This window comes from Pipistrellus hanaki, assembly GCF_964339955.1.
Source record: "Pipistrellus hanaki genome assembly, chromosome: 18".
In the NCBI taxonomy this organism is placed as follows: domain Eukaryota; kingdom Metazoa; phylum Chordata; class Mammalia; order Chiroptera; family Vespertilionidae; genus Pipistrellus; species Pipistrellus hanaki.
The window spans coordinates 34,247,567-34,270,832 of NC_140520.1; the positions used below are offsets into that span (position 1 = coordinate 34,247,567).

Below are 23,266 nucleotides of genomic sequence, written 5' to 3' on the forward strand. Positions count from 1 at the left end.
CCTGTGCCTGGATTTCGGTGAAATGGTTCTGGGGAGACCAGGCTGTGCATGTGTCAGAGTGGGAGAAAGTGGGGACCCTGAGCCCTGCTCCTGTCCAGGAAGCATTGGGAGAGGAGGGCTGGACTTCTGAGACACCCCCCCCCCGGGGGTTTCCAGCATTCTGCCTCAGTTTCTCTGATTTGTCTCTGAATGTGGCATCAGCTGGGCACCTCCTGAGCCAGGCACTGTACTAGGCTTGGGACTAGGAAGTCCAGGAAGGTCTGGTCTGGCCAATGCCACTTCCCCTCTTGGGGTTTGTTTCCTCCTTCACTAGAGGAGGGGGGGGGAGTATGGGGCAGCTAGGGGGTTAGAGTAAAGATGCTAGATGAGCTGGGGTCACCTCCCACAGCCTTGACTTTGCAGGTCTGGCTTTTCTTCTCCCATTCTGTCCCCACCCTCCCTGCCCCTCCCCACCTTTCCTAGGAAAGGGGCCTCTTCCATTCTCCCACCCACAGGGCAGGCCCGACCCTTCCCAGCGCAGAGCGAAACCCATCTCCTCATTGGAAACCAAGACTCCTTCACCCAAACCCCAGGCTCACCCTTCCCTTAAGTCTAGATTAAACCTCTTAGCAAGCAGTTTTTTTAAATTTTATTTTATTGATTTTTTACAGAGAGGAAGGGAGAGAGATAATTAGAAACATCGATGAGAGAGAAACATCGATCAGCTGCCTCCTGCACGCCCCCTACTGGGTAACATGCCCTTGACCCCGATGGAACCTGGGACCTTTCAGTCTGCAGGCGAATGCTCTATCCAGCGAGCCAAGGCTTCGAAAGCAATTTATTTTTTTAAAAAAATATATTTTATTGATTTTGTACAGAGAGGAAGGGAGATAGAGAGTCAGAAACATCGACGGGAGAGAGAAACATCGACGGGAGAGAGCCATCGATCAGCCGCCTCCTGCACACCCCCCCACCGGGGATATGCCCGCAACCAAGGCACATGCCCTTGACCGGAACCGAACCCGGGACCCTTCAGTCCCCAAGCCGACGCTCTATCCATTGAGCCAAACCGGTTTCGGCTGCAAGCAATTTAAATCATAATTCAAAAACACCTTGTTATGGGCCAAGCATCTTATGTAGGTTATTCCAATTAATAGTCACAAACACACTTTGGAGGGCGGGGGAATGCCAATTTGCCAACAAGAAAAACTGGGATAAAAGGAGGCTAGGCAACTAGACCAGGGTCACCAGGAAGTGAAGGCGCCTGCCCTTCCCCCCTCCCCATGCCACCCCGGGGCTGGCAAACTGGTCTCCAGCGCCCTTCGGCCCGGATCCCTTTGCTTCCGGATCCCCCCCACTCCCCCAGTCCCGCCCTGTCCACTCAGCCGGGTTTACGGCCAGGCCTAGCCTAGCGGCCCAGAGCAAACAACCGGATCCGAGCGCGTGGCCAGTCACCCCACCACCCCGGGGCGCCTGCACCCCGCTCGCCAGGCAAGGCTGGCAGGTGCGGGCCGGAGGGCTCTGGGTTTGTTGCGGGGACCATGGGGTTCGGGTCGCCAGCGCGCGCCCGCACCGCTGGGGCTGGGGGCGGGGGCGGGGCCGGGCCGGGTGGCCGCTGGGCTGGGGGCGGGACAAAGGCCGCGGTGGGCGTGGCCTGGGCTCAGACAGGAGTGGGCGGGGCCAGAGCCGGGGTCAAGGCGGCGCGCTGAGGTCGGGGTTCAGGACCCTGTCCCTCGCGGAGCCCCGAACGGAGCCAAGGCCCCGGATCCGAGGTCCGGGCGCAGCCAGGTCCGGAGGGGACGAAGCGGGGCCGGGGGCCGGGCCTGCGGGTGGGGGTGGAGGGGCGGGAGAGGAGAGCGAGGCCGGGAGGCGGGAGCCTGGGGCCGGGCCGGGGGCGGGCCGGGGCCGGGCTGGGCGGGAACGGCTTCCCGAGCCTCCGAGGAGGAGGAGGGGCCGGCGGGGAGAGGGGTGCGGGGGGAGGAGGAAGGAGGGAGGAGGGGACTTAGCGGCGCCCTCTCCGCGCAGTCTGCTCCCAGCACCTCGCTCCGCGGCCCCGCTCTGCGCCCCCGGCCCGGCGGGCATGCGCCCCCTGAGCTCCTGGCCGCCCAGAGCTCACGCCGCCCCCCGGAGCCCCCGAGAGCCGGCCGCGCAGGATGGGCGCCCCGGGCTCCGCGCCGCTGCCGCCGCTGCTGCTGCTGCTGCTGGGTAAGCCCGGCCCCTGTCCCCTGCCTCTGCCCCCGGCCCCGCGCGGCAGGTGCCTGCCCCTGGCGCCCAGCCCCGCAGCCTCCCCAGTATTTTGGAGCCCCTTGCATCCCGCTTCTTCGTCAGGGGCGCCCCCAGACCGCCCGGGATACTCAGATCCTAAATGCTGGGCCACCTCCTCCTCCTCTCCGCCCCCCATTCCGCTCTGCCCAGCCCGGGTGCCCGCTGTGCGTGGGCAGTGCCTGCCGGTCTGCCTTCGTAATTGCCCCTGCGTGGCTGCAGGCCCAAGGCCGCCCTGCCCTGATCTTTGAAGTGAGTCTTCCCTAATTGCCCTCGGAGGTTGGGCGGAGTTCCCTCCCCTCCAGCCTGGGCAGGGCCCGTCTTCGCCCCCTGCCCCTCCCGGAGGACAGGCTCTGGGGCCGCCCGCTGTGGTCACACGCAGGAGCCCCAGCTTCCTGCCCCAGGAGGAGCCGGGCTCCATGGAGACGGGGCTGGGCCCTCCAGGCACCCTGTGTCTGTCTGGGGGGTGTCTGTGGCTGGTGCTGGGGTGTTTTGGACATGAACTGAAGGCTTCCTGTAGGGCAGTGGTTCTCCACCTTCCTGATGCCGCGACCCTTGAATACAGCTCCTCATGGTGTGGTGACCCCCAGCTATAAAATTATTTTTGTTGCTACGTCATAACTGTGATTTTGCTGCTGTTAATGAATCGTAATGTAAATATCTGTGTTTTCCGATGGTCTCAGGCGACCCCTGGGAAAGGGTCGGTCGACCCCCACAGGTTGAGAACCGCTGCCGTAGATGATCCCGGGAGGAGTATGGCATCAGGACAGGGAGACTGTCTGTCTGTGTGGAGACTTCAGGGGACTGAAGCCCCTGAAATAAGAGCAGTGTGGGGGATGACGGTGAGGGTGGGGGTGAGGGTGGGGGTGGGGGTGGGGGTGGGGGTGAGGGTGGGGGTGGGGGTGAGGGTGAGGGTGGGGGTGGGGGTGAGGATGGGGGTGGGGGTGGCCGTGAGAGTGAGGGTGGGGGTGGGGGTGAGGGTGAGGGTGGGGGTGAGAGTGGGGGTGAGGGAGAGGGTGGGGGTGAGGGTGGGGGTGAGGGTGGGGGTGGGGGTGGGGGTGAGGGTGGGGGTGAGAGTGGGGGTGAGGGAGAGGGTGGGGGTGAGGGTGGGGGTGAGGGTGGGGGTGAGGGTGGAGGTGGGGGTGAGTGTGGGGGTGAGGGTAGGGGTGAGGGTGGAGGTGGGGGTGAGGGTGAGGGTGGGGATGGGGGTGGGGGTGGGGGTGAGGGTGGGGATGACGGTGAGGGTGGAGGTGGGGGTGAGGGTGAGGGTGAGGGAGGGGATGACAGTGAGGGTGGGGGTGAGGGTGAGGGTGGGGGTGAGGGTGAGGGTGGGGATGACGGTGAGGGTGGGGGTCAGGGTGAGGGTGGGGGTGAGGGTGAGGGTGGGGGTGGGGGTGGCGGGAGTCTTGCCGCCAGGATTCGGAGCTGCCACGGTCCAGGCGCAGGCTGACGGCACCGCTGGTCCACAGAGGCAGCGCGCAGCCTCCTCTCCTGCACGGCTCCCGGGCCCGCGGGAATAGGACGAGCCCTGGGTGGGAGGCAGGAGCTGTCAGCGGGCCCGTTGCCTAGCGCTTGGCCCATTTACCCCAGTGGGCAGAGTGGAGCGGGAGGCGCTGGGGAGGTGCGCTGGGATGCGCAGAGCGGAAGGAGCCTGCCAGGCTCTTGCAGGCTCTGGAAGACGAGGGAAATGGAGTGGCTTGCCCAGAGAACACATCTAGTGAGTGCTGGGTCTGAGATTGGAACCCCGGTCTGTCTGACTGCCAAACAAGTCTCTGCTCTCTCTCCTCTCTGCTAGCATAGAGAAGGGGCCTGGCTGGGGAGAGGCCTGCCTGGGGGCTGGCTCCCTAGGGCTGGGGGTGTTTCCCACGGGGATCTCCGGTGTGGAGCCAGGAAGATGGGAGGGGCCCTTCTGAGCAGTCTGCCTGGAGGCCATGGGAGGTGGAGGCTGGGACAGGCGGACGCCAGGGACGGTGTCAGCTCCCTCCTCTGCCTGTACCCCGATGTGAAGCACCCCAGGCCGGGCCCTCCTGAGTCGCACTGTCAGAGCCGAAACTGCTAGCTCTCCCTCGTGTGGAAACTGAGGCCTGGGAGATGAGGGGACAAGCCCAGGCCATAGAGCTGGGGCCAGGAATGGGCTGAGTCCCAGTCTGCTCCGGAGCCTTAGCGCGACCACAGCTCTCCTGGTGGCCGGGCCGCGGGAGGGGAAGTGCCTGTGCGGGTGGTGGTGGTGGGGGGAGTGCTTTGGGAGGAGCCTGAGGTCGGAGTTTGACGTGGACTCAGCCCCTGCCCTGCGCCCTGCAGACAGGCCAGCAGCCCTGGGGATGCCCCTGGGAGGGGCCGTCTGGCTGGTGAGGTCTGGTGAGGCCGCCCCTTTGGCCTCGCCTGCCTGGAGCTCCCCATCCTCCTCTCTGGCTTCGTCCCTCTGCGGGGACAGGTGGACACCATCCAGGGACCGTGGGCCTTGGCCAAGACTCCTGCCCGCCTTTCTCCTGGGTCTGCCCCAGCCCTCCTTACCTGCTGGCGTCCCGCGATCTTACCTTTGGGGCTGGGACGGAAGGAAAGGAGGAGGAAGCTGAGCCCTCCAACCCCCAGGAGCATCTGCGGGGGCCGTGCGGGGCCGTGCGGGGCCGGGGGTAGGGGTAGGGTGGCTCAGTTGGTTCTGGTGTGGTCGCGATAAGCCAAGGGTACGGCTTCTATCCCTGGTCAGAGCACATACAGGAATCCACCAACGAGCGCAGTAATAAGCGGGACGACAGATCGCTGTTTCTCTCTCTCTGTGTCTCCATCTCTCTGTCTCACTCTCTCTCCCCCTTCCTTTCTCTCTAAAATCAATGAATAAAAATAAAAAGAACGTTTTGGCCTCTCCTAGGAGAGAAAAGTGGGAAGGGACAGCTGGGATTTCCTGTCTCTCTGTGGAAAGGGAGCCATATATAAATGAATGCATATCGTATGCAAATGCAGGCTTTTGTTAGGGAGTTGGGGTGGCGGGGGCACTGTGCATCAGCTGGACCAGCCTCTGAGATTGGCAGGCGCTGGGCTGGGGGAGGGGAACTCCTGTCCCCAGAGGCCGGGCAGAAGCTGGCCCTTGCCCCATCAGTCTCAGCTGCAGCCCGGGGCGGGGGGGGGGGGGGGGGGAGAGAAGCAGTGAGCTCATGGCACAGCTGGGGGGGCGGGGAGCGGGCATTGTGTGGTGAGAGACGGCTGGGTCTGTGCCCTGACGGGCTTGGGCCACTGGCTCCATTGTCCGGCGCCCCCTGGCCCAGGTGACAGAGCTGAGCCAACCAGCTCCTCTCAGACTAAGCGGGGGCATGTGGTCTCAGCACCTCTTGGCCAGAGGCTCTGCTGACCGGGCCCAGCAGGAGCCCCAGCCGGGAGAGTGAGGGGCGGGTGGGGGGTCAAGGTGGGGCTGGAATCAGGAAGTGTTAAAACGGGGTGGGGGTGGGGGGCAGATGTTCTCCATTCTGCCCGTGGACGCTCTGCTTCTGCCTCCCAGAAACTGGTATTCCTGGGTTCTGAGACAAGCCTGGCCGTGTCATCAGTTCCTTGCGACCCAGGTGTCTTCTTTCCCCGTCCTCAGCATTCTTTCCCTGTCCTCGCACACGGTCCACCCGGCTTACCCCTTTCCCCACGTGTCCCTTCCTTCCGGGGGCCGGGCCGAGAATGGTGCTGGCAGTGGGGGCAGGAGGGAGGGGAGGAGATGCCTGGGGATCCAGGCATTCCCAACCTCCCTCCTTCTTCCCCGCAGGAGCCGGGTGCTGCGCCCGGCAGGTGCTGGTCCCCCAGGGGCCGCTGTACCGCGTGGCTGGCACGGCTGTCTCCATCTCCTGCAACGTCACCGACTACGAGGGCCCCTCCCAGCAGGACTTTGAGTGGTTCCTGTACAGGCCCGAGAACCCCGATGCTTCCGTGGGCATCGTCAGCACCCGGGACACCGGCTTCTCCTACGCGGTCTTCAGGCCGCGGGTGGCGGCCGGCGAGGTGCGGGTGCAGCGCGTGCGGGGCGACGCCGCGGTGCTCACCATCGCGCGCCTGCAGGCCCAGGACGCCGGCGTGTACGAGTGCTACACCCCGTCCACCGACGCCCAATTCCTGGGCAGCTACAGCGGCAAGGTGGAGCTGAGAGGTACAGGCCCTGCGGAGGTGGTGGTGGGGGGGGGGGCGGGCAGAAAGTCAGGGCCCGGGAGGAGCTTATCGAATCATCCCTTGGGCTTTGCAGCCGAGGAGCCTGAGGCCCAAAGAGGTCAGGTGACTCGCACAGAATCACCCAACCAGCCGGTGGGCCGGTGGCCGCCCTCCCAGCCCACTGCTCTGTCCCCATGGCGCTGCCTCCTGGGTCCGGGGAAGCATCTGGAGTGTCTGACCCCTTCCCCGTTCCCTGTCAGTCTGAACCTGCTCCGGTCCCGGGGCCTCTAGATCCCCGATCTGGAGGAGGTGGGGTAGGAGGAGGGAGGCCACGTGACAGTCCAGCACTCTTAAGACTCTTTGTCTTGGGAGAGGGAAGACAGAGCCACTTTTCTGAGTGTTTCCAACAGGGGTCAGCCCCACACAGAAGGGTGAGCCGGCTCTGACCCTCAGCGGGTGTTTATTGAGCGCCTGCCGTGTGCCCGGCACTGTGCTTGGCACCGCTGAGCTACAGAGGAAACGAGACACCGGGAAACGGATCCCCGCCCTCCGGGGGCACGCGGTCCAGACGGGCTGCAGGTGGGAACAGCGCCGCGGGCTGCCGGCCCCGGCCCTCCCTCACGCCAGCTGTGCTCTCCAGTTCTTCCAGATGTGCTGCAGGTGTCCGCCGCCTCCCTCGGGCCCCGGGGCCGGCAGATGCCCACCTCCCCCTCCCGCCTGACGGTGCACGAGGGGCAGGAGCTGGCCCTGGGCTGCCTGGCGCGGACCAGCACGCAGCAGCACACGCACCTGGCCGTGTCCTTTGGCCGCGCGCTGCCCGAGGCCCCCGTGGGCCGGGCGACGCTGCAGGAGGTGGTGGGGCTCCGGCCGGACCTGGCCGTGGAGGCCGGCGCCCCCTACGCCCAGCGGCTGGCGGCCGGGGAGCTGCGGCTGGCCAAGGAGGGCGCCGAGCGGTACCGCATGGTGCTGGGGGGCGCCCAGGCCGAGGACGCCGGCACCTACCACTGCACCGCCGCCGAGTGGATCCAGGACCCCGACGGCAGCTGGGCCCAGATCGCGGAGAAGAGGGCCGTGCTGGCCCACGTGGACGTGCAGACGCTGTGTGAGTGAGGGGCCGGCTCCACGGGCCCCGGGACCCTCGCTGGCCCTCGTCTGGCCGGGGAGCCCACCTTCCGCGGAGTGAGCAGTGCAGTGTGCATCTCTCCCTCCGTGCCCGGGACGGCTCTCCTGTGCTCAGCGCTGGGGCGGAGCCGGGAGGGCTGTGGCTGAGGGGCGGGCGGGCAGGGAGACGGTCACACTCCGGGGGGTCAGATGGGTGGCCTCGAAGTGGCTGCCGCCCAGGGAGCGGCAGTTGGGGCGTCCGGTGCCCCGCGCGCCCTCGGGCCTCCGTGACGCCTCTCCCCCGTGCTGTTTCAGCCAGCCAGCTGGCGGTGGCCGTGGGGCCCGGGGAGCGCCGCATCGGCCCCGGGGAGCCCCTGGAACTGCTGTGCAACGTGTCCGGGGCGCTGCCCCCGCCGGGCCACCACGCCACCTACTCCGTGGGCTGGGAGATGGCCCCCGCAGGGGCGCCCGGGCCTGGCCGCCTGGTAGCCCAGTTGGACACGGAGGGCGTGGGCAGCCTGGGCTCCGGCTATGAGGGCCGGCACATCGCCATGGAGAAGGTGGCGTCCAGAACCTACCGGCTACGGATGGAGGCCGCCCAGCCCGGCGACTCGGGCACCTACCGCTGCCTCGCCAAGGCCTACGTGCGAGGGTCCGGGGTCCGGCTGCGCGAAGCGGCCAGCGCCCGCTCCCGGCCCCTCCCCGTGCACGTGCGGGAGGAAGGTGAGGGGCGAGCCGGGCGTGCAGGTCCCTTTCCCTCCCGTTCCCATCCACGCCTCTCCCTTCCTCACTGCCTCCCTGCCTCCGTCTCACACTCCTCTTCTGAGGTCGGTGGGGGGGCCCCCCTTGAATTTCCCGGGGTGTTGCTCGGACCGCGGTCCCGCCCCTGCCCCTCTGATGCCGTGGTCCCCGTGTGCAGGCGTGGTGCTGGAGGCGGTGGCGTGGCTGGCGGGCGGCGCCGTGTACCGCGGGGAGACCGCCGCGCTGCTCTGCAACATCTCGGTGCGGGGCGGCCCCGCGGGGCTGCGGCTGGCCACCAGCTGGTGGGTGGAGCGGCCCGAGGACCCGGAGCTGAGCCCTGCGCCCGCCCAGCTGGTTGGCGGCATGGGGCAGGACGGCGTGGCGAAGCTGGGGGTCAGGCCCGGGGGAGGCCCCGTCAGCGTGGAGCTGGTGGGGCCCCGGAGCCACCGGCTGAGGCTGCACAGCCTGGGGCCCGAGGACGAAGGCATATACCACTGCACCCCCAGCGCCTGGGTGCAGCACGCCGACTACAGCTGGTACCAGGTGGGCAGCGCCCGGTCGGGGCCTGTCACAGTCTACCCCTACCTGCATGGTGAGTGCCCCCCAGCCCACCCTCCCGCCTCACCACTTTCCTCCAGCCCCAGGCGCTTCTTCCCCCCTTCCCACCTGACCCTCCTACTGCTCTCCCGCCTCCTCCCCGCACCAATTCCCCCAGCGCCCATCTGCCCAGGCCCGGTGGTGGAGGTGGATGAGTGCAGAGAGGGCAGGGAGTGGGCTGGGGGGGGCGGGGGGGCTCTGTCTGTCTGGGGAGGAGGTGCAGACAGCTTGGTGAAGAAGGTGCTGGGACTTCAGGGAGACAGAGCGTGGGGGCAGCGGCCCCCCAGGCTGAGCCGTTCTCTCCCCCCCAGCCCGGGACACCCTGCTCATGCCCCTGCTGGTGGGGGCAGCCGTGGCCCTGGTCACCGGCGCCGCCATCCTGAGCACCATCACCTGCTGCTTCATGAAGAGGCTGCGGAAACGATGAGCCCTGCCCCCGGCCCAGGTGAGGGAAAGCACCCGCCTTGCCTTCTCATGCCCTATGAGCTGCTTGCTCCTCGCCTCCCCTCCCCCCTCCCCGAGGAGGAGCCAGCTCACAGTTCTCCGCAGGACTCTGTGAACTCCGGGGTGAGGATGGAGGGAGCCCCCCTAACCCCCCCCAGGGCCCCCCTTAGCTCACTCCACCCTGTCTCTGCAGGTGTCACAGGTGTTGAGTGTCTTCCAGCCCAGCTCCAAGCCCACCTCTGGTCGCCCGGACACCCTCTCCCTCTGGCGGCTCTTCCTTTAATTTATTTGACCTGCCCCCGCTCTCAGGGGGGGCCTGGCCTCCACTTCCTCCTGATTCCTCCCGCTGGCTCCGTGTTCCATCTCTCACACCGCCCTCCAGGGAGGCCTTCCCATCCCGCTCGTTTTTCTAAGATGTGAATAAACTTGTTTTATAGAATCCAGGCGTGGCGTGTCTTCCCTGCATCGCGCCGTAAGAGGCTGGGGTGGCGGGGGGCTGCTGGGGGCCGACAACCTGTTCTGGGTGACCCAGGCCTCTTCCCACCACAGACACCATCTGGCCTCTGTGGCTGTGCTGCCCACCCAGGAAGGACACCTGGGTCCCATCTGCTGCCAATTCCTATTGGGGCTCCTGCTCAGGGAGGGGTCCCCTCTCCCAGCTTCTCCTGGGTTGTAGGGCACAGGCTTCCAGAGGCCAGTGCCCGGCTGGGTTCCTGGCAGCGCCTGCACTCTCATCCTGCCGTTCCCGCTGGACCCGCTGCTCCTGGACCTGACTCCTCCTCCCACGGGCCCTGGGGCCTCAGCAGATTTCCTGGGATCTCCATCATTCTGTCTGCCAGCAGCAGAACAGAAGCCCAGATGGCGCCGCTCAGGGGTTGAGCATCAACCTATGAACTAGGAGGTTGGTTGATTCCCGGTCAGGGCACATGCCCTGGTTTCAGGCTCCATCCCCAGGGTGGGTGTGCAGGAGGCAGCCGGTCAATGATTCTCTCATCATTGTTTCTATCTCTCCCTCTCCCTCTCAGAAGCCATAAAGAAGCCCCAGAACACAGCACTGCTCGGGCGGCGGGTACACAGCAGCAGGGAAGGCCTGTGTATCCATAGCCCCTGCATGTACACCCCCGACCCCAGAGCCTCAGGCACCCCCAGGCCCTGCCTCACCCTCTGCCTAAGGGCTCTTCAATCTTAGCATTCTTACTACACTGCACCGCAAGAGGCAGTCTACTCTTTTTTTTTTTTTTTTTAATTATTACATATGTATATAACTTTTTCTCAGTCTCTCACTTCAGTTATTTAAACATTTATTGAGCATGACTGGTTTGCTAAGTGCTGTTTTTACAGATGGGGAAACTGAGGCCCAGAGAGTGAGGTGACTTCCCCAGAGTCATAGAGCTAATCAGTGCCAGTGTCGGGTGGTGGTACCAGGTCTCCTGACTCCTTGCACTGTACCCAGCGGTGCCGAGGGGCGAGGGCAGGTATGGCGGGGTCTCAGTGCCTTCCACCCCGCCCCAGTGTCTGCCCATTCAATCGCAATGGATTAACTACTGTGTGTGTGTGTGTGTGTGTGTGTGTGTACACAGCCTACCCTGCCCTCCTGTACAGACTCCAGCTTTTTCATGGAATGAAACCCATCCTGCATCCCAACATTTGTCCTTCAGTTGGCGCTAGGGTTCCAGGATCTCACTTTGATGGACGCTGACTCCGGTGGCCCTGTGACCTGCAGCATCCTTTCTGAGTAAGACCTGAACTGGTGTGGCCGCCCGGGACCCATGTTTCTGCTTCCAGGAGGCACAGGACCTCGGCTTCCCAGCCTGGACTGGAGCAGACTGGTGTTTCCCAGACTTTCCTTCAAGGACAGGAGAGGGGTGTGGCCAGTGTCGGAGAGCATGCCTGCTGGGCACACACTGTTCTCTCAGGAGGCCAGCCTAGGTCCCTGGAGCTCCTTCTCCACTTGCCATTGCTCTCCCCTCGCCATCCTGGGGGGCTGCCCTTGGAGATGGGATGATGCAGGAAGGGGGTGGATGTGGCATGGGCATGGCCCTGCAGGGGCTCCCGCCCAGCTGGGCAGAGGCAGGCCACAGACACAGCCGGATATTGGATGCCTCACTTCTCTGACATTCTCTCCCACATTTAATTCTATAAGGATGTATCTGGTGTGTTTGTTGTAGCATCGTCGCTGCAAGCATTTTCAGTGCCTAACTAAGTGGCCAGTTTTGCTGTGAGAAAGATAAAATAACTTTGACAGTTTGGGGTATTTTTGTATTTATTGGCTTGTTTTAATTTTTCCATTGGCAATCCATTCACCTTCAGCAGACGTAATATATTTAAGGTAGTAGTTATTCTGGTTTCACTTCTCCATTCATGAAGTTCTTGCAGTACTCCCATTTTCAAATTACATATAAACCTTAGCTAGTTTTCATTGTGATCTACTCTGACGAGTAGACGGATGCCAGTCTTATAATACCATTTCAGCCCTAGCTGGTTTGGCTCAGTGGATAGAGCGTTGGCCTACAGACCGAAGGGTCTCCAGTTGAATTCCTGTCAAGGAAATGTGCCTGAGTTGTGGGCTGGATCCCCAGTAGGGGGTGTGCAGGAGGCAGCTGATCAATGATTCTCTCTCATCACTGATGTTTCTCTCTCTCTTTTCCCCTTCCTCTCTGAAATCCATAAAAAAATATTTTTTTAAAATAGCATTTCTTCCAGATGACAATGATTTGCCCCCAAAGTTGGTTTCTTACTTTGAAAGCCACCACCTTGGGAGGAGAAAGAGAAGCCAAGGTCCCTCTTTGAAGGTGCAGAGTGGGACCCACACTTCCCACAGAACTAAGACGAGTCGTTACACACAACCTCAACGTGAGATCCGAGACCTGTGCAGCACTGCCATGGGCCGCACACTTTTAAAATGCACTCAGATACCTTGTATGTTGCAATCAAGTCTTTTATTTTTCCATCACCACATTTCCTCTATGCCCTTTCATCTCCTTTTTAATGGCAGAAGTGCCTTACAGCCAATCAGTTAGGTGGCGAAAATGTTTGCAGCCAAAGTGCTTGCAGCAAAGATGCTATTGCCAAAGTAAGGACGCCCGGGGGTTCCCTCCTTGGCCACTTCCTGCTGCAGCTCCCACCGCCTCCCCAGGAATCCCCTCAGGGCCGAGACTGCCTCCTCCTTTCTGAACTGCCTACTCATCTTCCCAAACATCGCTCTAGGTGTCACTCCCTATTTCCACTGACGGGGCCTCCTGAGCCCAGTTAAACTCATCAGCCTGGGTTTCAGGGTCCCCCTTCCCCACACACTTAGAGCTCAGTCTCCACCCCAAGACCCCCACTCCCAGCTTCCTCTCAGCTTGTCTGCCCCATCTCCAGGTCTTCACTTCCCCTCAGCTTGTCTGCCCCATCTCCAGGTTTTCACTTCCCCTCAGCTTGTCTGCCCCATCTCCAGGTCTTCACTTCCTCTCAGCTTGTCTGCCCCATCTCCAGGTCTTCACTTCCCCTCAGCTTGTCTGCTCCATCTCCAGGTCTTCACTTCCCCTCAGCTTGTCTGCCCCATCTCCAGGTCTTCACCAGCCCTCACACTGGTGCCCATTCCAGCCGTGTCAGCGGGACCTGGGACCTTGCTAGGCAGGAACATGTTTGGTCTCCACCTCAGAGGGATTGAGTCAGAAGCTCCGGGAGTGGGGCCACAGTCAGTGTCCACAAGCCCTCAGGTGACTCCGATGCACACTAAGTGTTACAGCTGATGCTTAGACATCCTCTGGGGCTTGCTCAACCCTTAGCTTCCAGATTACCAAACCCTTCGGCCCCTGCCCAGAGAGACTGCCCAGGTTCTCAGTTTGACACAGCTGCCATGGGAACAGTTCTTTGTGTTTCCCAGGTGCGCCATATTCCGCGATAGGAAATGGATCTCTGACTGTCCGTCCCCATGTGCCCAGTTCAGGGTTCCATACCCAAAGGACACCCAACGAATGGTATGAATGACTCCTTCTCGCTAATTCTGCTTTCCCGAGGGCCCCCGTGTCCCAGCTCTAATGAACTCCCCTCAATCTCTCCCTGGCCCTCTTCCTCCTCAGAACCCCTCTCTGCCCTCCTACATCCCCTGAGGTGTATATGGAATTTCACTCCTTTCCCAGGGCCCCAGCTCTGGTAGCTCCCTGCTTGCTTCCCCATGCAACAGACAAAGTCATTCTCACCTCCCGAGTCCCTCCTACAGCCCCACATCCCCCCAGGCAGCCTGCCACAGGGGTAGGGGTGGGACAGCTTGTTTGCCCCATCTCCAGGTCTTCACCAGCCCTCACACCAGTCCCCATTCCAGCAATGTCAGCGGGACCTGGGACCTTGCTAGGCAGGAACATGTTTGGTCTCCACCTCAGACGGATTGAGCCAGAAGCTCTGGGAATGGGGCCACAGTCATGAGTGTGAGTGTCCTCACACTCAGAGGGAGGACAGCCTCCTCACCTCTGCCCACCTCCATCCAGCTTTCTCTCCGGAGGCAGCGGGCTGCTGGATCTGGTGAGACGGGTGTGCCAAGCACAGGGAAGCAGGCCGAGGAGGTGAGTGGGGGCTAAAATCCAGCCCACATTCTGTGCCCGGGGCCACTCACCCTGGTTTGGGGTGCTGTCTGTCTGGAGGAATTTTTTAGAATTTGTACAAAGATGCTCAGTGGGACAGCAGCAGCCCTGAGGGTACCACCTGTCTGCCGGTCCTTTCACCTATCCACTAGCTGTCTCTCTGTCCCCCTCCATCTTCCCATCCAATCCACACAAGCCCATCCTTCTGTCCATCCATGCACTCAGGAGCAGATGTGAAGGTCAAACACGACAGGCTGGTGAGTTCACTTACCCCTGCCCTCCATTCTCTTGCTATCAGGATGCCTCCTTCCACACTGGATCCTGGACTCGAGATTCTGAGGGGCCCCTCCAGCCTTTGCACATTCCCAGGCTCCTCACCGGACTCCTCCACCCCCCATAGCCAGCTCCCTCGGTGCCTGTGCCTGATCCTGCCCCAGGGGTCTGCAAAACTGGTCACACCTTAGACTCGCTCTCTGGGGGTGGCAGGCAGCCTTTCTTCCCCTTGTCTGCCCCAGCCTCCCCCTCTGCCTCCTCGCCTGCCCCCTCCCTCGCCCCCTCTTCCTCCACTCGCTCATCCAGCCGGCTGGGTATAGACCAGTAGAGATGGGCATCGAGGCGGGCCTCTGCCTCGGCCAGCTCCCGGGCGCTGCAGGAGGGTGTGGGCACCTCAAAAGTCTCGTGGAAGCTGGCATAGTCCACCTCGTAGAAGCCGTCCTCCAGGGTCAGCACGGATGTGAAGCGGTGGCCCCACAGCACCTCGTCCACCAGGTAGGAGCTCCGAGCTTGGCATGTCATTCCTGGGGGGAAGGGCCTGGGTCAGGGGATCCCAGCCCCGGGCTTCTCTCTCCTGCCTCTCACTCCTTGACCTTATTCCCAGCACCTTGCCCCATATCCCTCTCTCCCCCCTTTAGGTCCAGCCCACTTTTCACCCTCTCCCAACTCCCGAACTTGCTCAGTTCTCTCATCTCCTGTCCATTTGTACAACCCTCTTCATCGCCAACCCACTCTCTCCCTCCTTCTCCACTGGAGATGCCAACCAGAGACGCTTAACCTTAACATTGACCTTGGGGATCATCTTAGTCTCACGGTCGGCAAACTGTGGCTCACGAGCCACATGTGGCTCTTTGGCCCCTTGAGTATGGCTCTTCCACAAAATGCCAGGGCCTAGGTGAAGCTATTTTGAAGAAGTGGCATTAGAAGAAGTTTACGTTTTAAAAATCTGGCTCTCAAAAGAAATTTCAATTGTTGTACTGCTGCTATTTGGCTCTGTTGATTAATGAGTTTGCCGACCACTGCTCTAGTCCAACGTCCCTCTCCATATAGAGCTTCCCATTGGAGCATTCCCAATTGCGGGCCTCTGGCTTGTACTCAATTACCCACCAGAACTGAGAGCTCACCACCTCACAAGGTGCCCGCTCCTTTGCGTGGTGGATGTAACAGTTGAGCTAAAATCTGCCTCCCCGGATTGTCACCCTTTGGTTTCATTCCTCTGCCCAATGACAACCCTTCAAGTGTCTGAAAGAGATTCTGTCTCATCTTCTCTTCTTCAGGCTGAAATCCCTGTCACCATTGCTCATGTGGCCTGGATTTCTGAAATTTTACTTTCTTGTCTGTAAACCAGAAGGGCCAAGAAGGACTCTGTGACAAGGAGTCCAACTGAGGCCTGATCCTTGCATAAGAGAGGGTTTAGCACTGCTCTCTTCTGCCACGATGCTCTAGCCCAGTGGTCGGCACACCTCGGCTCCTGAGCCACATGCGGCTCGCGAGCCGCAGTTTGCCGCTCTGTTGACTAACGAGTTTGCCGACCGCGGCTCTAGCCAATAGGGCCCACGATTGCATCAGCGCGTTGGAAGCTGCAGCACGTTGCTCTGACATTAAGCCTGTGGCCAACGCAAACCCCCGGTTCTTTTTCACCAAAGCGCTCCCATGCTGTGCTTACATAAGTGATTTTTTTTTTAAAAGTCTAAATGTAGATTTTTATATTTACTCCTTTTAAATGTCATCTTGTTGGATGTTGGCTCATTATTCTTGTTTTTCAAAAGCGTTTTGATCCTGACTCTCACACTCAAACCAATACCATCCTTTCTCGTTTTGTCGCTCTAGAAGTCAGACAAGCTCCATCCCTGTCTTCTCCCCCCACTTTGTCCCCCTCCTGGCCCTGGGCCTGTGTCCTATCCTCCCTCCTGGGTGGGCACAGCCTAGGGCAAGTGGTTCTCCTCCCCAGGGTCTCTCCGATCCACCTCAGCCCGGTGCACTTCAGAACAAGGGGGACAGAGTGAACACCAGCTAACCAGAGCCTGGCTCTCACCAGGGCAGGCCCCGCATGGAGGCCCTTCAGCGTCACTGCACCTTCCTTCCCTTGATGAAGGCCGGGGGAGGAAGCATCCGGTGAGGGAGGAGAAGAGGCCAAAGGGCCCTGGGGACAGAGGGCTGAGAGGAAGAGAGGGAGGGGCTGGGCACCCAGGGAGAAGAGGGATGGGCGGGAACATCCTTGGAAGGGAAGGGGCTGCCTCAGGTACTGGCAAAACAGAGCTGAGGGATAGAGGGAAAGGGGGGAGGGGTGAGTGGGGAGTGAGAGAGCTAGGTGGTTAAGAAGAAAAGGGGGGTTGACACCGGTTTGGCTCAGTGAATAGAGCACGGGTCTGCGGACTGAAGGGTCCCAGGTTCGATTCTGGTCAAGGGCATGTGCATTGGTTGTGGGCACATCTCCGGTGGGGGGTGTGCAGGAGGCAGCTATCCCTCTCTCTTCCTCTCTGTTAAAAATCAATAAAATATATTTTGAAGAAGAAGAAGAAGAAGAAGAAGAAGAAGAAGAAGAAGGAGGAGGAGGAGGAGGAGGAGGAGGAGGAGGAGGAGGAGGAGAAGAAGAAGAAGAAGAAGAAAAGGGGAACAGGGAGGCAGAGGTGTGGGTAGAGGATCAGCTTGAAGGGCCAGGAAGAGGCTTGAGGGCGAGGCTTGTGGGAGAAGCTGGCAGAGCGCAAAAGCTCTGACAACGGTGGCAGGAACCACCTGGGCCTTTGGTCATCCGCCTGCAGTTCTCTAAGCCTACTACCCCGGAGACCTCAAGTTCCCAAGGACCTCACTGGCTGCCCTCGCTGACCTTGGCCTCCCTGCTTCCAGGGCCCCCGCTGTGCAGGCCTGAGCTGAGGCACTGACCTAACAGGGGCGCTGCCCATCCTCCTGGGAATCCACCAGAAATGCTAAGAGCATCTATTTCCTTTGTCGGTGGAAGCTGAGAATCTTTTGATGGATGGGGAAACGGAGGCAGACGTGAGACCAGGTATCAACCACCTGTTAAAGGCCAGCCTCAGCCCACCTCACTCAGGCCATGGAAAAACCCTCACCACCCAATGCCAGGGGCCTGGGCGAGACTCTCAGAACGGCAAAGCCCAGGAACCCCAGCTCCTCCAGCCTGCACCACTTCACACAGCCAGAGTGCCTACCTCCGGGCGGGGCCCCTTCATCGCCAACGGCTGCAGACAACCTGCCTAACCTCTGGTTGGGCAATCTCCTCTGAAACACTAGCACCACCGCACGTTGCCTTGGAGAGGTGCGCGTTAAGATTAAATAAACTCGAGATGTCAGGCGTGGGCACCGCAGGACAGAGAAGCCCTGGGTGTGGCGGCGATCTTAGTCCTTTCCCCATTCCCAGCGACACACCTCTCCGCCTGGGCCCGGCCAGGGCCGCTTGGGGGATCTCTCCCAGCCTCCCCTGTCTTCTCTTTGGGGTCCCTCTGCTAACACACCCTTTCCCACCGGGGTCCCCTATTCTCACTCTATTCTCACCCTCCACCAGTTTCTCGGCCTAACCCCTTCCCGCCCTCCTAGGCCAGCCCCGCCCAAGGCCCCGCCCCTCTTAAGTCCCGCCCCTCTTAGGACCCGCCCCTTCCGCGCTCCGCCCCGCCCTCCCCGGCCCCCCTCATAGGCCCCGCCCCGCCCTCTTAGGCCCCTCCCCAAAGGCTCCGCCCTCCAAGGCCCCGCCCCTCCACGCCCTGCACCCCCCGCGCCCCGCCCCCTGCCCGCGCACCCGTGGCCTCCACCATGCCCTCCAGGATCACCACGATCTCGAAGTCGTCCCTCTCCAGGGCGCGGCGCGACGCGTCCCAGAAGGGGCTGGCGGCGTCGATCTCGTGGCTGATGACGAGCGGCGAGACGAGGAAGAGGCGGTCGTCGCCCGTGTCGAAGCCCACGCTCAGGTCGGTCTGGTGCAGCGGGATGAACTCGCCCTCCTGCGTCTGGCGCGAGCGGATGAGCTTGGCGCGGATGGAGGCCTCCACGATGTGCGAGGAGCGCAGGTCGCCCACGCGGAACATGAGGCAGAGGCGGCCGTCGCGCAGGGCCACCACGGCGTGCGAGGAGAAGACGAGCGTGGCGGCGCGCTTGTTGGGCTGTGAGATCTTGACGAACATGCAGCCCACCATGAAGGCGTTCACCATGGAGCCCAGGATGGCCTGCAGCAGCAGCAGCACGATGCCCTCGGGGCACTGGTCGGTGATGACGCGGTGGCCGTAGCCGATGGTGGTCTCCGTCTCGATGGAGAAGAGGAAGGCGGCCACGAAGCCGTTGAGGTTGTGCACGCAGGGCGTCCAGGCGGCGTCGCCCAGGTGCTCCAGGTCGCCGCGGCCGTAGGCGATGAGCCACCAGATGGCGCCGAAGAAGAGCCAGGTGAGCGCGTAGGCCAGCACGAAGAAGAGCAGGCTGAGGCGCCAGCGCAGGTCCACCAGCGTGGTGAACAGGTCCGTCAGGTAGCGGTACGTCTCGCCCACGTGGCCCTGCTGCACGTTGCAGCGGCCGTCCTTCTCCACGTAGCGCTGGCGGCCGCGCCGGCGGGCCGGCTCCGCGGGGCCCGGCGAGAAGGCGGCGTTGTCCTGCGCCATGGCCCCGGGGGGTGCGGGTCCGGCCCGGGGTCAGCGCCCCAGCGCGCGCGGGGGGCCGCACCGCCCCGGGCCGCCGCCGCCTCTGGAGAGCGTCGCTGCTCCTGCGGGCACTAAAGATGGACCGAATTAGCCGAATTAACCGGGCCACGGAGGGGCAGGGACAACCGGGCTGGGTGTCCTGAGCAAGGCGCTTCTGCCTGTCCTCCCCTCCTTCCTTCCTCTCTCTCTCCTTCCCTCCCTCATCTTCGTTCCTTCCTTCGTTCCTTCCTTCGTTCCTTCCTCCCTCCCTCCCTCCCTTCCTCCCTTTCCTTCTTTCCTTCCAAAATATATTTTTATTGACTTCAGAGATGAAGGGAGAGGGAGAGAGAGAGAGAGAGAGAGAGAGAGAGAGAGAGAGAGAGACCCCGGGGAAGCCGCAGCGAAAGGAGGTCCCGGCGGTGCGCACACTGCACGCAGAGAAGGGACGGTCCGCTGTGCCGCGGGATTGCCCTGGCCGGAAGGAGACTGGGGCTCCAGACTGCTCTGAACGCCACCTCCAACTCCACTTCAAACTGAACTGAACCCCAATACCGGGCTCATTGGGGGAGAGCACATAGACTGTTTGGCAGCAGGCGAAAATCGAGGGCACCTTTCTCTCAGAGGCGCCGGCAGCGAGCACTGAAGGACCCGCATAGGGCGGGGCTGACGGAAGCCAAAGCTGCAGGCTCCACCCTGAAACCTCGCCCCATCTGTAACTGCGAAATGCGACAACAAAATAAATCACAAACGAAAGAAATGGAGGACAAAAAGCGTCTGGATATAGAGTTCAAATCTACGCTTATAAGGTTTTTCAAGAATTTCCTAGAAAAGATGGATAAGACCTATGAAGATATGAAAAGAGATCATCAAGAAATGATAAGGGAACAACAAGAAATAAAGAATACATTGTCTGAAATAAAACATATTTTACAGAGTCCTAAAAACAAAAGGGAAGATTGCAAGAATCAAGTCAAAGATTTGGAACATAAAGAGCCAGAAGACACTCCTCCACAGAAGCTAGAAGGCAAGAGAATCCAGAAAATTGAAAATAATGTAAGAAACCTCTGGGACAACTTCAAGCGAACCAACATCAGAATTATGGGGGTCCCAGAAGATGAGAGAGAGCAAGATATTGAAAACATACTGAAAGAAATAGTGACAGAAAACTTCCCCCACCTGGTGAAAGAATTGGACTTACAAGTCCAGGAAGCGCACAGAACTCCAAACAAAAGGAATCCAAAGAGGACCACACCAAGACACCTCATAATTAAAATTCCAAGAGCAAAAGACAAAGAGAGAATATTAAAAGAAGCAAGAGCAAAGAAGGTAGTTACATATAAAGGAGCACCTATACGATTGTCAGCTGACTTCTCAACAGAAACCATGCAGGCCAGAAGGGAATGGCAAGAAATATTCAAGGTGATGAATAGTAAGAACCTACAGCCAAAGATAATCTATCCAGCAAAGCTATCACTCAGAATCAAAAGTCAGATAAAGAGCTTCACTAATAAAAAAAAGCTAAAGGAGTTCATCACCACCAAACCAGAATTATATGAATTGCTGAAAGGGGTTCTTTCAGAAGAGAAAGTAAACAAAGATAAAAACTATGAACAACAAATACGTAACTATCAACAAGTGAATCTAAAAACCAAGGAAATTAAAAAAAAAAAAAATCTGATGAACAATATTAACTGTTGAATATAATAGAATCAGAAGTATGGAAGGGGAGTGAACTGATGATTCTTGGGGAAAAGGGGAGAGGGGGGCGTGGGAAGAGACTGAACATAAACTGTGCACCTATGGATGAGGACAATGGGGAGTGGGGAAAGGGCAGAGGGTGGGGTGGAAACCTGGTGGAGGAGAGCAATGGTGAGGGGGGGAAAAAAGGAACATTTGTAATAATATGAACAATAAAAATTTATTTAAAAAAAAAAAAAAATTCAGCGGAAACCGGTTTGGCTCAGTGGACAGAGCGTCAGCCTGCAGACTGAAAGGTCCCAGGTTCGATTCTGGTCAAGGGCATGTACCTTGGTTGCGGGCACATCTCTGGTGGGGGATGTGCAGGAGGCAGATCGATGTTACTCTCTCATCGATGTTTCTACCTCTCTATCTCCCTTCCTCTCTGTGAAAAAAATCAATAAAATATATTTTAAAAAGAAAGAAAGAAGTCGACGTGTCCTGGCATCTGGGTTGAAAATAGCTGCTCTGGCCAGATTGGCTTAGTGGATAGAGCGTTAGCCTGCAGACTGAAAGGTCCCAGGTTCTATTCCGGTCAAGGGCATGTACCTTGGTTGCGGGCACATCCCTGGTGGGGGATGTGCAGGAGGCAGCTGATTGATAGATGTTTCTCTCTCATTGATGTTTCTACCTCTCTATCCCTCTCCCTTCCTCTCTGTAAAAAATAAAATATATTTTAAAATATTTTTTTTGAAAAGAAAGAAAGAAAGAAAGAAAATCGCTGCTCTGCTGCACCCCCTCCCTAGCTTCTGTCAGGCCAGTGCCCAAATCTCTGTCTCCACAATTAACCTGGCGGTCTGACCATACCCAGGCTCCTCTGAGGTTCCCCTCACGACGACACAGAAAGACCTGCCAGTTCCTTCCTCCCTGGGCCTCCCTCACGCTCTCCATCCCACCCACATCGGACCCTCTCAGCAGGCTGACGGGAGAATGGGGGTGGCGGAGAGCAGGGGACATCCCCGTGGGCAGGGGCTGGAAATCCCCACACAGGAAACCCCCCTGGAAACCTCCCTGACACTGACCACGCCCATTGCTGCTGTGGAATAAGCCCGTTTTCCGAGGGGTTCTTTCAACAGTGGGGACAGCCCGGAAATGGGCCGAGGACCCAAGGACACGCTGTCCTCACACATGCTGGGGCACAGGGAGCCCCAAGCTCACCGGGAGTCAGGCTTTCTTCCCTCTGCTCTCCTGTTCTGCACGAGATGTAACCAATCAGGGCCGGGGAACACTGAGCACCCACATTCCCCCCTCCTCCTCCCCTCCAGTTCTTTCCCACAACAGCCTGCCTCCCACTGACTGTCCTAACAACACCCCCCCACACACACACACACACCCCGCTCCAAAGCTCACATTCCACCTGACTTGGCCTCAAGTTCTTGCTCTGGAAGGAGCTCCCTGAGCTCAGTCTGCCCTGAGAGAGAGGTCAGGGCCCTCCCCCAGGTACCCAGGGCCCCGGGGAGATGAGAACCATAGGAGGACAGGCTCAGAATGAGGATGGAGACTTTTCAATCGGCCTTGCTTCCTGGGATCATCCTGTGCCCACACTTCAGGGAAACCCGAGCTGCCCCGGGTGGGGTTCGGAGGGGAGGCACAGGTGGCCTGTATGCTTGACCAGGTCCCGAGGAGAAACCGCCTGGATATGTAACCCAGCTCCAGAATTTAAGGACTGGAGTGCGGTACTCTGCAGCTAGACCTCTGGAGGCCGTGTGTTTGTGTGTGTGTGTGGGGGGGCGTGCATGTGTATGTGTGTGCATGTGTGTGTGGTGTGTGCATGTGTATGCATGTGTGTATGTGTGTGGTATGTGTGCATATGTGTGTGTGTGTGTGTGTGTGTGTGTTGGGACAGGAGGAGAAACCAACACAAGGTGTCCTGAGCGTAGGGCACCCCCAGTTTTATTTTCCAGGAGGAGTCAGGGGACTGGGGTCTCGGGGCCCCAGTGCAATGGCAGATCAGGGTCTCCCCCTCCCCCAACAATGGGCTCCCCTTTCCCTCCCCCAGCCTAGGAAGCCCGGCGGCTCACAGCCCTCAGCTCAGACAGACAAGTACGGAGTCCCGCTCATTCCGGCTTCAGGGGGGCTTCAGGTGTCCTCTCCGGTAATCGGACCCCCGCTGGCCACTGGGACCAACCTCTCCGCCCAGGGGAGGGAAGGAACCCCAGGGCGATCACCCCAGAACTCTGCTCTCCTTTGCCCGGCGACCTAGGGGAGCCTTACTCTGACGGTGTCCCTCTCCCTTCCTGCCTTCCTGAGTGGGCTGCGTGCCTCTTGGTGGGGAAGGAACGGTGGAGACTTAGACCCACGGCAATAATTTATCCCAGGATGGAAGACTTGGCTTCTCCTCCTTCCCTCCAAAGCGTCTTGTTCCTCCAGCCTGCTCCCTTTCAGTGTTCGTGCATACCCTGACCCCTTTCCACATCTTCCTGGATCTCGCTTTCTACCCCCCCCACCCCAACCCTCGGGAAGTGCTCGCCAGCAAGGAGGCTTATTTTTTGGAAGGCGATCTGGTGAAAAAACTCCCTCAGGAACTGCTCTTCCCAAACCCCCACTTACCATGGAAATAGGGGCCCAACCCCCTCCCCCAGCAACTCAACTCACAGTCGGTGGAGAGGAGAGCAGCGGGCAGCAAAGAGCCCCGGAGGGAAGCGTCCATGCCCCCGACGCGGCCCCACACCCGTCCCCTCGGAGGGTGAGGGCCGGCGAGGACACCGCTGTTTCTCCTCAATGTAGCGGCCGCTCTGCCTAGGACTTGCTATCTGTGTCATACCCACTTCCCAGGCTCCCCTGCTCCTCTCCCGTTTCCACAGCAACCAGTCTGGCGACAGC

The 23,266-nt window shown here is 60.3% G+C and overlaps 2 protein-coding genes across 3 annotated transcripts; one reads left to right on the top strand and one right to left on the bottom strand.

Annotated features, from left to right (window-relative positions):
- The first annotated feature begins 1,647 nt into the window (after positions 1–1,647).
- On the top strand, positions 1,648–9,685 carry IGSF8 (immunoglobulin superfamily member 8). Its single transcript, XM_084866617.1, has 8 exons — positions 1,648–1,767; positions 2,005–2,184; positions 5,987–6,364; positions 7,004–7,465; positions 7,780–8,187; positions 8,384–8,797; positions 9,114–9,247; positions 9,440–9,685. Exons 2-7 carry the CDS (start codon positions 2,133–2,135, stop codon positions 9,227–9,229), a joined length of 1,830 nt encoding a protein of 609 aa, XP_084722743.1. The 5' UTR covers positions 1,648–1,767; positions 2,005–2,132; the 3' UTR covers positions 9,230–9,247; positions 9,440–9,685.
- Positions 9,686–12,163: 2,478 nt separating this feature from the next.
- KCNJ9 (potassium inwardly rectifying channel subfamily J member 9) lies at positions 12,164–23,183 on the bottom strand. Of its 2 annotated transcripts, none has more exons than XM_084865905.1 (3): positions 23,039–23,183; positions 17,839–18,798; positions 12,164–14,608 (listed from the first exon to the last, which is right to left on the bottom strand). In XM_084865905.1, the coding sequence occupies exons 2-3, from the start codon at positions 18,686–18,688 to the stop codon at positions 14,265–14,267; spliced, it is 1,194 nt and encodes a 397-aa protein (XP_084722031.1). In that variant the 5' UTR covers positions 18,689–18,798; positions 23,039–23,183; the 3' UTR covers positions 12,164–14,264. The 2 variants fall into 2 exon arrangements, with proteins under 2 accessions (XP_084722031.1, XP_084722032.1); XM_084865906.1 differs by having other exon boundaries at positions 14,471–14,608; positions 17,870–18,798.
- Between the last annotated feature and the right edge of the window lie 83 nt (positions 23,184–23,266).